The 14526-nt window shown below is 27.6% G+C and overlaps 2 protein-coding genes across 3 annotated transcripts in view; one reads left to right on the forward strand and one right to left on the reverse strand.

Annotated features, from left to right (window-relative positions):
- Positions 1-760: 760 nt before the first annotated feature.
- Positions 761-10663, reverse strand: LOC123010003 (acyl-CoA Delta-9 desaturase-like). 2 transcript variants are annotated; one of them, XM_044406614.1, is made up of 4 exons: positions 10645-10663; positions 3248-3380; positions 2032-2246; positions 761-1917 (listed from the first exon to the last, which is right to left on the reverse strand). In XM_044406614.1, exons 3-4 carry the CDS (start codon positions 2243-2245, stop codon positions 1079-1081), a joined length of 1053 nt encoding a protein of 350 aa, XP_044262549.1. In that variant the 5' UTR covers position 2246; positions 3248-3380; positions 10645-10663; the 3' UTR covers positions 761-1078. The 2 variants fall into 2 exon arrangements, with proteins under 2 accessions (XP_044262549.1, XP_044262548.1); XM_044406613.1 differs by lacking the exon at positions 10645-10663 and having other exon boundaries at positions 3248-3520.
- LOC123010002 overlaps positions 9133-14526 on the forward strand; it is a 33310-nt gene continuing 27916 nt past the window's right edge. The window contains exon 1 of the transcript XR_006413059.1: positions 9133-9195. The gene's annotated coding sequence lies outside the window, so the exon portion shown is untranslated. The remainder of the gene's footprint in view (positions 9196-14526) is intronic.

The following is a 14526-nucleotide window of genomic DNA, read 5'->3' on the forward strand; positions in this document are numbered from 1 at the left end:
TACAGGTCGCTTTAGAAGTAAAAACACAAATTCAGGCTTTGAGCTGCAGTAAAAAAATACATAAAAAAGCCAATAACAACATACTTTTATGATTTTGTAACGGAGACTTTATAGAAAGAATAAGTAACAATAATGAATAATTACATAATGCAATATTGTGAAATGAGTATTTTTCTACTAGAAGTTAAAATGATGTTTTAGTGTTAATATTATACAATTGAACTGGTTTTTGCATAATTTAGTGCACTCATTTATTACGAAGTTTATTGTTGAAACTGAATTCAAATTCCATGAGTTTTGATATAAAAAACAAAAAAAATGTGATGAAAAAATCAATAAAATCTCGACAAACCATTAAAACATTCAGATTTTTATTTTAATAAAATCTTGAAACACTTATTTACGTATTATGTGTTTATTTTTTATTATATTTTTTAAACATAATAGAGAACGAAACAATTTTTTTCATGCTAAGATATTACAATTTTTACAAGTAATAGGTTCGCTAATACAGCCAACATTTAGAAAACAAAATAGCTACTACCTATAGCTTTAGTATGTACTCGTATTTTACTAATTACTTTTTTAATTAATTACAATTCGAAGTGTTTATTTGCAATAGAGGTTTTGATTGAAGATTAGAAAATTTGTAATGTGTACTTATTTTTTTTTTGTTTTAAAATTCAATATTTAATTTGTTTTTCATTTTATTCATTGTACCTGTATATTCTTAAACGGGTAGAGAGAAACAAATTATACCTTATTTCAAAAATAGTATAATTCTTTAATCATTTGTACAGTTAGTTTATTACATTACAAAAACCTTAATTCTACTTTAACATTATAGTGGACCAACAAAGTACTCAACTAGCATTAATTATTTATTAGGTTGACTTATCATATATCACTGTTGACAATCTACACTAATTTGAGACTAAAATTAAATAAAAAAGTATCAACGAAGTGAATCAACACCGAACTGAGTGCACTAGCATTAAATAAAATATTTAACAGATAATACAACCATTAAATCAACAGCCAAACATAAGTTACCTAACAATCAGTCTTAAATGCATTTTTATGCGTTCTTCCTATGCATGATGATTGCGTCTTGGTAATCTTCCTGCGGTTGATCCTTATCACCCCATCCCCAAATCTCATGAGTGCCATCTCCGGTCCTCAAAACCCTTTTCTTGATCATTTCCGCTGAGACAGTTTTCAAATCATAGGCCCATCCGATCTTGGCAAAGAAATCAATGAAAGCAGTCGAAAAATTCACACTGTATTTTCCCAATTCTGCAGTTTTGTAATCCCAAGGGAAAGTGTGATGGTAGTTGTGCCAACCTTCGCCCAAAGCCAAAACCGCAACTACGAAATTCTCAGCAGGGTTGATAAACTTATCATAGGGCTTATCACCCCACATGTGAGCAGCGGAATTGACCAACCATGTGGCGTTCAAAGTGAGACAATATCTGAAGAGATTGACCAAAAAGGCATTTCTGAACGTTTCACCCCAAAGGTACATCGGGACGAGAGTCGGCATAACAAAACTAACCAGAGGCATCACAATGTTGTAATACTTCTTCTGGAATCGCAAAATCGGGTCGGCGTACAAGTCAGAGAGGTCAATCTGTTTGCCTTTTTCCTTCACTTGAGGGTGTTTTCGGCACAAAAGCCAGCCCACGTGAGAGAAAAAGAAACCACGTTTGGCGTTATGAGGGTCGGCATCGGTTTCGGAGAATTTGTGATGGACGCGGTGGTCTCTGGCCCAATCAATAACAGAGTCTTCAAAAGCCAAAGTGTTGCAAAAAGTGAGGATTAGACGCAAAGGCCATTTGGCTTTGTATGAGCGGTGAGCCCACAAACGGTGGGCCCCAGCGGTAATCCCAAAGCCTCCAAGTTGGTAAAGCAGAATCGCTGTAAAAAAAAACTCGATTTAGTGATTTGTCGAGTCAATAAACGAGGTTTACGACAGACAAGTTGGAGCCATGCGAGTGACTCAACAAGTGAATTGATGAATTTTTAACTCACCAAAGATAGATGTTGCGATTTTCGCAGAGGTGAACATGATCCATATTCCATACAAAGCGGCCAAATGCAGATAAGCAAACAAAATAATGTTCCTCCAAACTAACTGCAGTTTGCGGTCTTCCGGTTTGTTGACCTCTGACGGAATTGTGGCACTGGAAATCTCTTCATCATTTTCGTGAAGGACTCCGGTTGGGAAAGAAACATTTGGTGCCATTCTGGAAAAATACCGATTCATTACGATCACTGAATATTTAATGATAAAATCGATGTATTGATATTAAAGATACGAAGGTCAGCAGATGATGCTGGATTTGAAATAATTTGGAATTGTTCGATTAGATTCACCCACTTTTCATTATGAAATCGTAACACTTGCCCTTGAAAAATTTGCATTCAATAATTATTGAAAGGAGCAACGTGGGTTTTTATCAATTTGTTTGCATTGTAATAATAATGCTAATAATGAGAGTAAATGATTTTGTTGTCTTTATTTAAAAGTAAGAAGTAAGCAATTATTTTTACGTAAGTTGGAAATATTTCATGAGGAATAGTGTTTATTCGTGAAAAATAATAATAAAAGTAGTAAAACAAAAATTAAAAATAATTAAAATAAATAATGGTCCTAAATTACAACAAGCACAAAAACAAAGAGCATTATTTTAAAATGTGATGACCAATATTTTGCTTATTATAATAAAAAATGTCGCACACAATTTTGCAATTTAAAAATTTCAACTATGCAAAAACTACAATATTTCAAAAATGGACAAATGAATAAAAAACATTAAAAAAATTATTGAATAACATTAAAATGTTTCGTATTTTTGGATAATGTGTTTTAAAATAAGAATTAGAAACACTCAAATTTCGAAAAATGTTTAGTTTTTACGAATCGTGTTAAATAATTTAGAAATAAAGTTTAGTGATGGAAAAGCAAAATAGAAAAAGTAGACTAAACAAAAGAGTGTATTAAAAGAAAATTTTTATCAAACAAACTTTTTTTAATAAAAAAAAACAAAGCAAACATTGAAAGAATTCAATATTTTTTATATTAAAAAACGTCTTCTCAACTTTCACCATAATTTAGACTTAATATGTGTTCGAAAAAAGCGGTTTTGCTTCATGTATTTTACTTCTTTGTTTCACTTTTAATAATTACAGTTAAAAAAATTCTGGTACACTAGAAATTAAAGAAAAAAAGTAAAGAGGTACTCACCTGAATAAGAAATTATTGGTAAGAATCCGTTAGAAGAAAGGCAAAAAAAAACAGTAACTCAAAAACCACCTTACACGAAGGGTGTTGTGAATTGACTGGCGTGTTGTTGGCAAAAGTGTGTTTATATACAGATCTGAAAGCGTTTGATGATTAGATAGAACAAATTTTCATGACATGCCGCGAGTCCAAAGATCAGACATGAACTAGGTTTGATTGAGAATCGCCGGCATCGTCCCAACGCATGGTCTACCGTTGCTAAAATATCACGCGATACGTTTGTAGTTCGCGGGCTTCGGTGATTTGGCGATCTGGTGGCGTGATCAAGCCCCCTCTCTCAGGTATCTGACTTGCTCGTTCCGGAGGTGCTTGTGGACACTATTATATCCCCGCTCGATATTATTGACGGAATTTGACGGTAATTTTGTTGGTCTGTTGCATGTCTACCGAATCATGTGTTGGATTCAATGTCTCAATGATAAGAAAGGAAAAACTTGAGGTCTGAGTCGGATGATATAATCGGAATGTCAGACCACTTTTATAATAATTTAGTAAAGTTATTGGACATTACTTTTTAATAAGTTTCTATTGTTAGTTCAGTGTTTGTATTTTTTAGTGTAGTAATGAATCAAAAAATTTCCGGTATAACTTTTTTTTTATAAAAAAATTGTATATTTATTTTTTTAGACATAATAGTTATTAATAAACTTTCAAAAACATTTTTTCTTCTTTTAAAAGGTTACGTTTCTTTTTATTTTTTCGAACATTATTAATAATTCTAATTTAATTATAAAAAAAATATTTTAGTATTTTTGCAATTCGGATTCGCTTTTACTATCATTTTTAACTAAAGTTCACAATACATAATACACAATTAAACCATTTTTTTGTTTCTGATTAAATAAAATGTTAATCTATAGGTAGCAGTACTACTAACTGGTAAATATTTTTTTATTAAATTGCCACTAATATTAAGAACTTTGTTGTTATTTTCAAAATATTAGGTATGTATTTCAATTACAATGGTATATCGCGCAAATTTTGTTTTTCGTCTCAAGCACTCAGAATTTGGAAACGGCTTTTATTACCGCCAGGAATTTTACATGAAGAAAGTTGAATTACAAAAGAGTAATTTGTTTACAATTTACTACTATTTATAATCTAAAAAATGCTGAGCTAAGTAACTATTATACCAAAAAATCGGGTGGTCTATAACAGGCATGAATTACATGTCATCAAAGCGTTAAAATTAATCGATTTTTTTGTAAAAATGTTGTTTTTGAACATTATGGTAATCCATACAAAGTTAAAAAGGTGTTCTTAAACTTTGTTATTGTTTTTATTTACTATTTCAAGAGTTTTTTCTAGAGTTTTATCTTGTATAAAATTTCTTTAAAAGAACACCATTAGTATGTTTTAATATCTACTCTAAGCTTTAAACATAGTTTTCAAAAAATAACAACTACTTAGTAACACAAAAGTAGACTTTCAAATTAAGTCTTAATATAGGTACTATTGACGCCAAAAAAATGGAAACCCTAATTTTTCTATTATGTAAACCGGTCTTTTGATATCATTGTTTCATAAGCGTTCAATACTAAATATATGAATATATGTATTATTCACTTAATAAGGACAGAACAACTGTTTTGCCTCAGTAATTAAACAAATAATTTAAATATCGTGTGTTAAAAAAGTCGGACAGGTTTAAAAGTGTAAGAATTACATCACCAAAGAGAAATAAAAATAACCGAATTTTTGTTTGTGCGCATTCTTAAATGTATTAACAGTCGCTTGAAGCTTATCATAACATCTAGCAATAAATAATAATGAATCCTTACAAGGACAGCAAAAATAATTTTATTTTACAATTTATAAAATTGCTCTAAGTAAACATTTACAAAATTTTGCTGCTCAACTATTAGAAAACTAATGAGATTAATTACTTTGTAGTGAATTAGAAAATCGAGCTTTATGCATTCAACATGTGGCAACATTTAAATTAGGTTACCTTTCCATGTTAACCGAGAAACAAATAGTACTTTGAGAATTTATCATTAAAATTTGACACTTTGCAAATAAAAAAAATCTAATACCTTTGGAAAAATGAGTTTGTGTGCTATGGAATATTGCAACATTTACTTAACACTGAGAACAAAGTAATAAATTAATTATTATTTAACAATCTTTTAATTTTTCACAAAGTTCATAGGTCACTGTAGTAAGTAACACCTATCTAAGGTAAAAAGGTGTTTTTGACCTATGTTGTCGTTTTTCTTTATTATTTTAAGAGTTTTTTTTCTAAAAAGTAAGTCCTTTGATTCACAACCTATGAAACACTACTGACTTGATGACGTTTCTCTACGTCAACATGACAAAAAAGACTTGATTACAAAAGTCAAAACCTTTATGTTGGTATTTCCATTTTTTTGCCGCCGATACTACGTGTATCAAAGTAAAGTTGTAAGTGAATAATTTGCATTACAATCGAATGTGTGACCTTGTATACAACTTATACATAATCAAGCTTTTTAGTCTTGCCCCATTAATACACGTATTAATAGCTAACCATCTATAAAAAATACGTTACTTGATCCTTTGCTTTATTATGTTGTGCAACATTTAAACAATTTAAAGTTTTTATTTTTGCACCAATATTAGTTTTACATTTTGTACATTGAAATTAGGCTGCTTTTCTAAAAATAAACAAATGTAGGTACGATAGGCTTGTAGCGCTCCTTGCATATTTTTTTCGTAAAATAATAACATTTTTATTGAAATCGGACAACACTGTATGACTGAGGTTTTTTTCTATTACTCGAATTTTTTAAATGTATTAAATCAATGAACTTTACTCGAAAAATTGAATAAACTGTAAAATACAGGTCACTGAATTTTTTTCTACCTATTAAAGAGTAACACAATATTAAATTTTCATAACGAACATGAATCAATTGATCATTGGGCTTACATAAAGGATTATAACTTAAGCACTATCTTCCATGGGTAAAAACCATAATCGTAAACATTGATTTACTTGATACGTATATTAAAAATTTTATATTAGTTACAACAAATTTTATAAAATATGTAATATGTGCATACACCATCTTACTACTTCTAATATTTTTATTATTTTATGAAAGCTATAATCAAATGATTTTATTTCAGTTTTCTGATTGGCTAAACTCAAGTTGATTTAATCAGATAACCATGAGTTTTGACAAATTTCTTCAAAAAAATTTCTGAATTTAATAAAATTTCTGATTTAATATTAGTGTTGGAAAAAAATTGAAGACAACACAAGTTTTATAGTTTAAACAGCTCGGTCTAATTAATTATCGCTGGAATTTAAACTACGGCTTCAATTTTTAGACTGTCTATAAAATTCTTATTGTTGTCTTAATAGATATTATTACAAGATTTCGCTAAACAAGCCCATTAATGAGTTAAAGATGGCATTGTTCTTGTTTTTTTTCTAATGTTTTAAATTAAATATTTACCAAAACGTAATTTTTTATGATAATATAATTACAGAGTAATTTTTTATACGTCATAACACACTAATTAAATACTAAGTAGATGTAGCTTTACTAAAACAATTTTTTTTAAAAATTAAATTTGATAAAATTAAAAAAATGTGTCTTCTTTCTTTTTCTAAACTTTGGAACATGGTTTTAAATTAAAATGTTGGAATTTTTCAAGAAACAAAACAAAAATAAAAGAAATAATTTGTTAAAAATAAATGTAATAATGTGATAGGTGTTACAGCTCGGATCTTGTAATTTTAATTTTTTTGAGCTGGTAACTCTGCTTTATGGAAGACAATTATTTTATAATACGATTATGTATATTTTGAACGTATAGTTATTAATAATGATAGTAATGCTACGATACATAGTATAATAACGTCATATATAATAACGTATATAATAACGTCAATACATATACTATATTTGGTAAAATATTAAAAATATTAGAAAATTCATTACTTAAAAATGATGACTAAAAAAATTAATTATTTATGGTCATACACTTTTTGAAATTTTTGGTTATTTTTGGATGGAAACCTTTTTTTTTTCTTTTTTTATTCAGTTAAGCAATAAAGCACAATTGCAATTTTTAAAATTATTATTTAAGATGAATGCTTCTGAAAGGTATTTAGAAGCTATAAGTATGTATTTTAATCTTAATTTTTGTAGATTTCAGCAACGTAAACAAAAATGTGAAAGAGTTTTTTGTTATCTTTTATTTGAAATAATATTATTTTTTATAGTAAGTAAATAATAAGGTTATTTGAAGATCATTTTGTTTAAAAAGAAACAAAATGGTAATTTTTATACACGACTACAAATTATTAAAACAAAGCTGTGTAAATAACCTAATAAAAAGTTTTTTTATTTGAATATACTCATTTAAGTGTAATTTTCCTTGCAAATTTTGGAGTTTATGACACTCACTGACTCATGTATCTATACCCATTCAAGTTTGAGTGATATTGCAACATATGTATGTGGAGCTTATTTATGTTCATAAGTCAATGTCACTGTTGTGAATACTATGAACTTTTGTGGATTTTTTTTATTTTGAAATAAATTAATTTAAATTGATAGATTAATTTAATTTAAAAATATGTTTCAAATATTAAATTAATTTTTGTTTGTATTTTTATTAAGTTAGCTTCAATAATGAAAAGTAAACAAATTTGTTAAAAATAGCGAATGTTCAAATCTAAGAATTTGGATTGTATTTTTTGAAAATGACAGTTGACTGTTTATCAGGTTGAACTGTATCTACATCCATAAATAATTGGGAACTAAAACCTTGTTCCCTTGTTGCCATTTTACTTTACCAAATAAATCTAAAGTATCATTAAAAAACAAAAATAATATCGTAATAAAATTGCATGGTGTAACGACCAAAAAAAATTAAATCAATAGTTGAGATTTTTAATTAGTACCTATATTCAGTAACTTTGAAAATGACACTAAGATCTGTTAGGTCATTTGAAGATCGTAAGAATAAATTAATGTTAATAAGAGTAAATCATTAATTGTCGTAATTACAGAAATATAGAAAATACCAACTATCTAGGAATTTATTATTTTTATTTTTCTAGTTTTGATTCAAATAATTGTGCTTTCGTAAAAATTGGTAAAAATAAAGCTAGATATTTTATCGTTTTCAACTTTGAACCTATGCATGTTATGCCATGAGAACCAGTTCATGCGACAGGTGAATGAAACGCATGTGAAATGATAAGATTTATAATAATAACATCGACACATCAAATTTTTTGTTTTTATTTTAATAAGTACTGTAAGTTAAACTTTAGTGTTTTTTTTTTTAATTTTGTGACTTATTTAAACGTATCAAATTTTCTGTGCTTTGTCAAGAATGAATAAGCTTTGTTTTAAAAGTAAAAACTATGTTTGGGAAAGTTTTGTGTAAAATATAAATATACAGTGCGTGAGCATAAAAAGTGTGGAATAAAATCTAATTTTTTTGCGGGACATTTGTGAAATACGATTTTGGACAGGTCGATTTTGTTTTTTAATTGTCATGTATTGTGTTATAACACTTATATAACTTATAGTTGTTGTGACATTACCGACCATTTTCATTTATGGCAAAAATGGGGCATGTTCTGTATAAAAAAACATGAATGAAAAATTATATGAAAAATAAAGATATAATTTAAAAATCGATCTGTTCAATATTTATATGTCGCATTCTTTTAATGCGAATGTTATGCAATTTTGATTCGGGGATTTTCTATAATGCATATTTCAAAATGTTTTCTGATTGTGGTATTTGGAATTGATATGAACTGAGAAAACATTATTATTACAACATTTTGAACAATTAGCTTATGTTTAATAATTAATTTTTATAAATACCTAAATCATATGTGAAATAAAAATTTTCGATGTTGAATTATGATATACAGGGTAAGTTTTAACTTATAGGTACGCATAATTTTAGGGTATAATAGGTTATATCAAATAATAACTAGTAAACTAAATAATAACTAGTAATGAAGAAAAGTTCTAATAAAAGTTTCTAAGTTACCAAAATATACAGTGTTAAAAATACTATTAGACTTTAAAATTTTAGATAATTTGCGCTTATAACACTAATGATGACGGTATAATTATTTGTTCACGCTATATCTATCAAAAACTAAGTGAATCGATTTTCTTTATTTTGTTGGGGTTAAGAGATATTTTTTAATATTCAACAAAAATAAAAATGTTTTACTTAACTTGTTTTTCTTTTTTTTACTTAATATTAATTATAACCTTTTATTCATAAGTTAAGACTCACCCTGTATACAAGGTGTCCCACGTAAGACTTTCGGGCTTAATAACTCTGTTATTTGACAACGGATTTTTATGAAATTTAAAATGTAGACAACTTATACAAGATCACTTACTCCAAAATAAAAAACATAATTTTAACATGATTTTTTTGAATTCAAAATTAAGCGAAACTATTATTATAATGCTAAGCACTAAAAAATAGACAGAAACATGGGCGACTTTAAAAAAAAGTAGTGATATTATCGAATTGTAGAGGTCTATTTTTTAGTGCTTAGCATTATAATAATAGTTTCGCTTAATTTTGAATTCAAAAAAATCATGTTAAAATTATGTTTTTTATTTTGGAGTAAGTGATCTTGTATAAGTTGTCTACATTTTAAATTTCATAAAAATCCGTTGTCAAATAACAGAGTTATTAAGCCCGAAAGGCTTACGTGGGACACCTTGTATACAGGGTGAGTCTTAACTTATGAATAAAAGGTTATAATTAATATTGGAATACTGGAAATACAGATTTCCAGTCACTTTAAACACAATTTTATTCTTTTTTCTTGTAAGCGGAACTTCTTTCAAGAACAGATTTTTGCTGATAGCATTTTTATTGGTAATTAATAATTTGATATAAATTTTAATAATTTAGCATGTTTAAAACGCATGTTAAATCACATTTTAAGGGTTAGTATTGTTTTTGTAATGATAATATCTACCTACTAAGTAATCTACGTTTTAAATCTCGTTAAAATCCGTCTGCAAATAACAAAGATATTAGATCCGAATGTCTTAAGTGAAACATCCTGTAGATTACAAAATAAAAATAGTAACCAGAAATATCAATCAGATGATGTTAATTTTGTGATAACAATACATATTTGAACTTTGATTTTATAACACTATTTATTATTATACACTTAAGTCTAAATCGTTTATTTATTGTTTTATTATTGATCTTCACTTAAGATTTATTTTTATTTACTTTAGAAAAATTAACAATTTGAGATTTTTATAAGTAAATATTTTAACCACAAACGTCACAAAAGTAACCTTTTCATGACAAAATAACACAAGTAAAAGTTTTACCTTTCAGGTACACATTTACCAATGTTGATTCTTTCTTGTCTCTTTCGCTGCTTCAGCAATTTCTGAAATAAAGGTACATTGTAGATCAGCATTTGACGTTTTGCACAACTAACTAAAAATTATTTGAGTATGTTAAAATAATATTGTAAATATGGGCCACTTTTTTTGGAAATGAGAAAAATGTTTTTGTTAATATTCAGTTGTTTGATTTTTTTTTAATAAATGATTTGTTTTTTATTTATTTGATTATCTCTAAAAAATGTAATCATTTTAATCAATATAGGTACTACGTTTTGACCTCATCACAACATATTCCTTACGAGACATGAGATTATTTTAACAATGAAAACATGATGTCAGTAGGTCGTAATCCTTGAACGTGTCAGGTGTCGAAAATTTATAAATATTTATTAAAATATGGAGCATGGAGATAAGTATTGGATAATTAATATTTTTTTAATTTGATGTATGTTGGACCAATATTGGTTTTAGTTTTAAACAAATTTATGAAACTGTTAAATAATACTCCTATGTAAAAATCATTTTTTGAAATCGTATTATTTTAGTAGTGGATTTAAAAAAATATAGATTTACATGTACTGGTTTTCTTTACCTTGAAATATCCATACAGGATGATTCTTAAATAGGCCGACAAAATTTTATCACAGCTTCTCAAGAATAAATGGAGACAAACTGTACTCTTTTTACGTTTATATCTTTTAGAAGCAAAACTGCCTTGAGTGTTGAGAAAAATTACAGCTTTTCAAAAATCGGACTGAAAAATGATTTTTTTGAAATATGTTTGTTACCGTTTATCCGATTATTATGAAACTTTGCATTCCAGGAGAGAAAAAGACTTTCTTTGATGTGGTGTAAACGGAAATCTTGTAAAAGCTATACATTTCCGGTGACAATGGGACCCTTTCAATTTTTAGGTCATAACTCTTTTTTTCAGCTTATTAACAGGTATTTTTAATGCCAACAAAAAATTAAAGCCCAATTATTTTTTCATAAAAAAGTACTCTTGTTTCATTTCGCTAAAATGATCCGTTCTCGAGTTATTTTGGTTTAAACTAAACTCTACAGCGTGCTGCAAAATCAAAAAGTATGAATTTTGAGCGTACCATTACCTTAGAAACAATTCACTACGAATGACATAGCTGTCAATGCTGTCACATTTCATGTCGATTTCATTTAATGCAAAGTAAAATTTGATTATTTCTTGATGATCATAGTAAAACACATGATTATATGTTGGAAGAGACAATGCATGAGTTGGCATAGTTACCAACAAAATTTAATATGAAATAATATAAAATTCATAAAAGACAAAACATAATTCCAAAACAAAAGTCAAATTTCATGGGATCAAAATATTATAAGTAATCTTATTGTGGCACAATTTTGTATGTTTTTTTTAACAATATAACAGAAATACAAAAAAGTCATTAAGTATACTTGACAGTTTTTTTAGTAACATAAATCCGTATTGGATTTTTTATGAAAGTTCTTTGCTTCAAAATTTTGTTTCTGACGACAAAAAGGTAGTAATTACTACCTATGTACCTAAATTAGTATTTACATACATAAAATAACTAAAATAGCAGAAATATAAAAATAACACAAAAGAATGTAAAGATTAAAATAGGTACTTGACAGCAAAGTATTCAATTAATACATTTTTCAAGTATTTGATAATATTGCAGGTACATACATACATATAAATAACATACTCGTAATACAGTACAAATCTACAAAACCACTTAAGTTCACAAAGATAAAATGTTTAAATATAAATATTCTTATAAATTTGCTTGCCTTTAACATACAGGATTATTCTTAAATATGAAGCAATATTTGTACTTCAAAAATTACCTCTAAAATGATGTTAATTTATATAATAACTGGTGTCCTATCTCTACTGATAAGAATTTGACAGCCCTCGAATGTGGGTATGGAAATTTATTTATTTTTTTGTAATAACTTTGGAATTTTATTAAATATTTTCGATTAATTGTCTAATAACCCTATATACAGGCTGTATTATAAAAAATGCCTCAAGCCATAACTACATTATTTTTAAAAATATGTCAATACTTCTTGGAATAAAGTTGAACAATTTTTTGTCATCTATTGTTTGGCATAGATACTCAATGTTTCACCGGAAGTGACATTAATTTCAGTTTTTTAAATGTAACACCCTGTATATTTTATTATTTTTGGATTCCTCATTAAATTGTATTTCAACAAAGTCACTTACTATTACTTATCTCTAACTTTTAATTTTAGGCAATTTGAAAATTAAATTAAATAAAGTAGGCAGTGGAAAAAATAGAACATTTTTATTCATTTAATCTAAGACAAGTAAACGATTGATAACGAAAAACTGGTCAACTTTGAGCAAAAAAGGTATTATAACGTCTTTAAATGTATATGAATTTTATAGTAGATAACATACATACATGTTCACAAATTCCCAGCCCTAACATGTGACCAAGAAAAAAAATTATAAATCAAACTAAAAATGTAATGCTTTATTATCAAAGCTGATTATGATATAAGTATCAAAAATTAAATATTTTTGAAAATCACGGAAAAATTAATATTCTATTAATTGTAATTTTTACTTGGTAGTAAAGTGGTCAGTATTCCCGCCTGGACTATATTTTAATTTTTTTTGAAAAAAGTTTTATACAACAAACGTAATTTCAAAACTTTTGTTCTTAAATATTTATTCACCTAACTATTGATTTCTTTCAAATCATTTATATTTATTATTATACATATAAGGCGTTTGGAATTAGGGTGGCCTAACCCCAAATTTAGTTTTACTATCAGACAAACTGATTATTATTCAAATTTTAGTAAAACACTCTCCTAACGTTTTAAACAAAAAATATTAACGGTAAGACGACTGTATTTAATACAAAAAAAAAAAAATTAAAGTAAAAAAAAAGGTTAGGCCATTCTAATTCTCAATGCTTCATACTGGGTTATTCATAAATATGAAGCAATATTTGAACCTCACAAATGACCGATCAAATGATGTTAATTTAAATTATAACTCGTGTCCTATCTCTACTGATAAGAATTTTACAGCCCTCAGAATGTGGGTATGGAAGTTTGATTTTTTTGTAATAACTTTGGAACTATTTGACCAAATATTATAAAATTTGGAACATTTCCCTGTGACAACATACCTTTTAAACTGGTAATCACGAAAACCTAATACAACCACTCAATTTCCGGTTCCAGCAGTTGCAGGTCACATTTTCTGTGTTTTTCCATTTTTTTGCTCTCTTAACACCAATTTTTTATTGCCCAAATCGATAGAGTAATCAATTTCGATTAAAAAACGCATAACCTTTAATACCCCTAAAATGGACCGTTTCAAAGGTATTTTAATTTAAACTGAGGACTACACAACGCTGAAACCAAAAAGTAAGGATTTTGAATGGATGGTAAGATGGTATCCACGGTAACAAATGACCATGGTCTTACTAATCGCTGTCAGGCATCTGTCAACTTTGACATTGGACGATTATTAGACAATTAATCGAAAATATTTAATAAAAGAGTTTACCTCAGATTCCAAACATAACTTAGAATAAATCTAAATGGATCTCGTAGCATTTAATTTATAAAAAATTCACAAAAATATATCGTCAAAGTTAACAGCTGCCTGGCAGGGATTTATGTGACCAGGTCATTGGTTGTCGTGGTTGTCAGTATTCACGCTGGTGTTGCCGCTAAGCCATAAACCGTACCCCTTGTAAATCTTCATAATCACCTTCAAACCGAACGCTCGTGCCTGTTTCTTTTGTTGTGAAAATCGAGGGTTTTCGGTACCTACTCAATATGTCTATCCTTGTTTTTCCATGT

Source organism: Tribolium madens, unplaced genomic scaffold (assembly GCF_015345945.1).
Source record: "Tribolium madens isolate multiple individuals breed KSU strain unplaced genomic scaffold, Tmad_KSU_1.1 Scaffold_7;HRSCAF=85;Tcas5.2_LG10, whole genome shotgun sequence".
NCBI lineage: Eukaryota > Metazoa > Arthropoda > Insecta > Coleoptera > Tenebrionidae > Tribolium > Tribolium madens.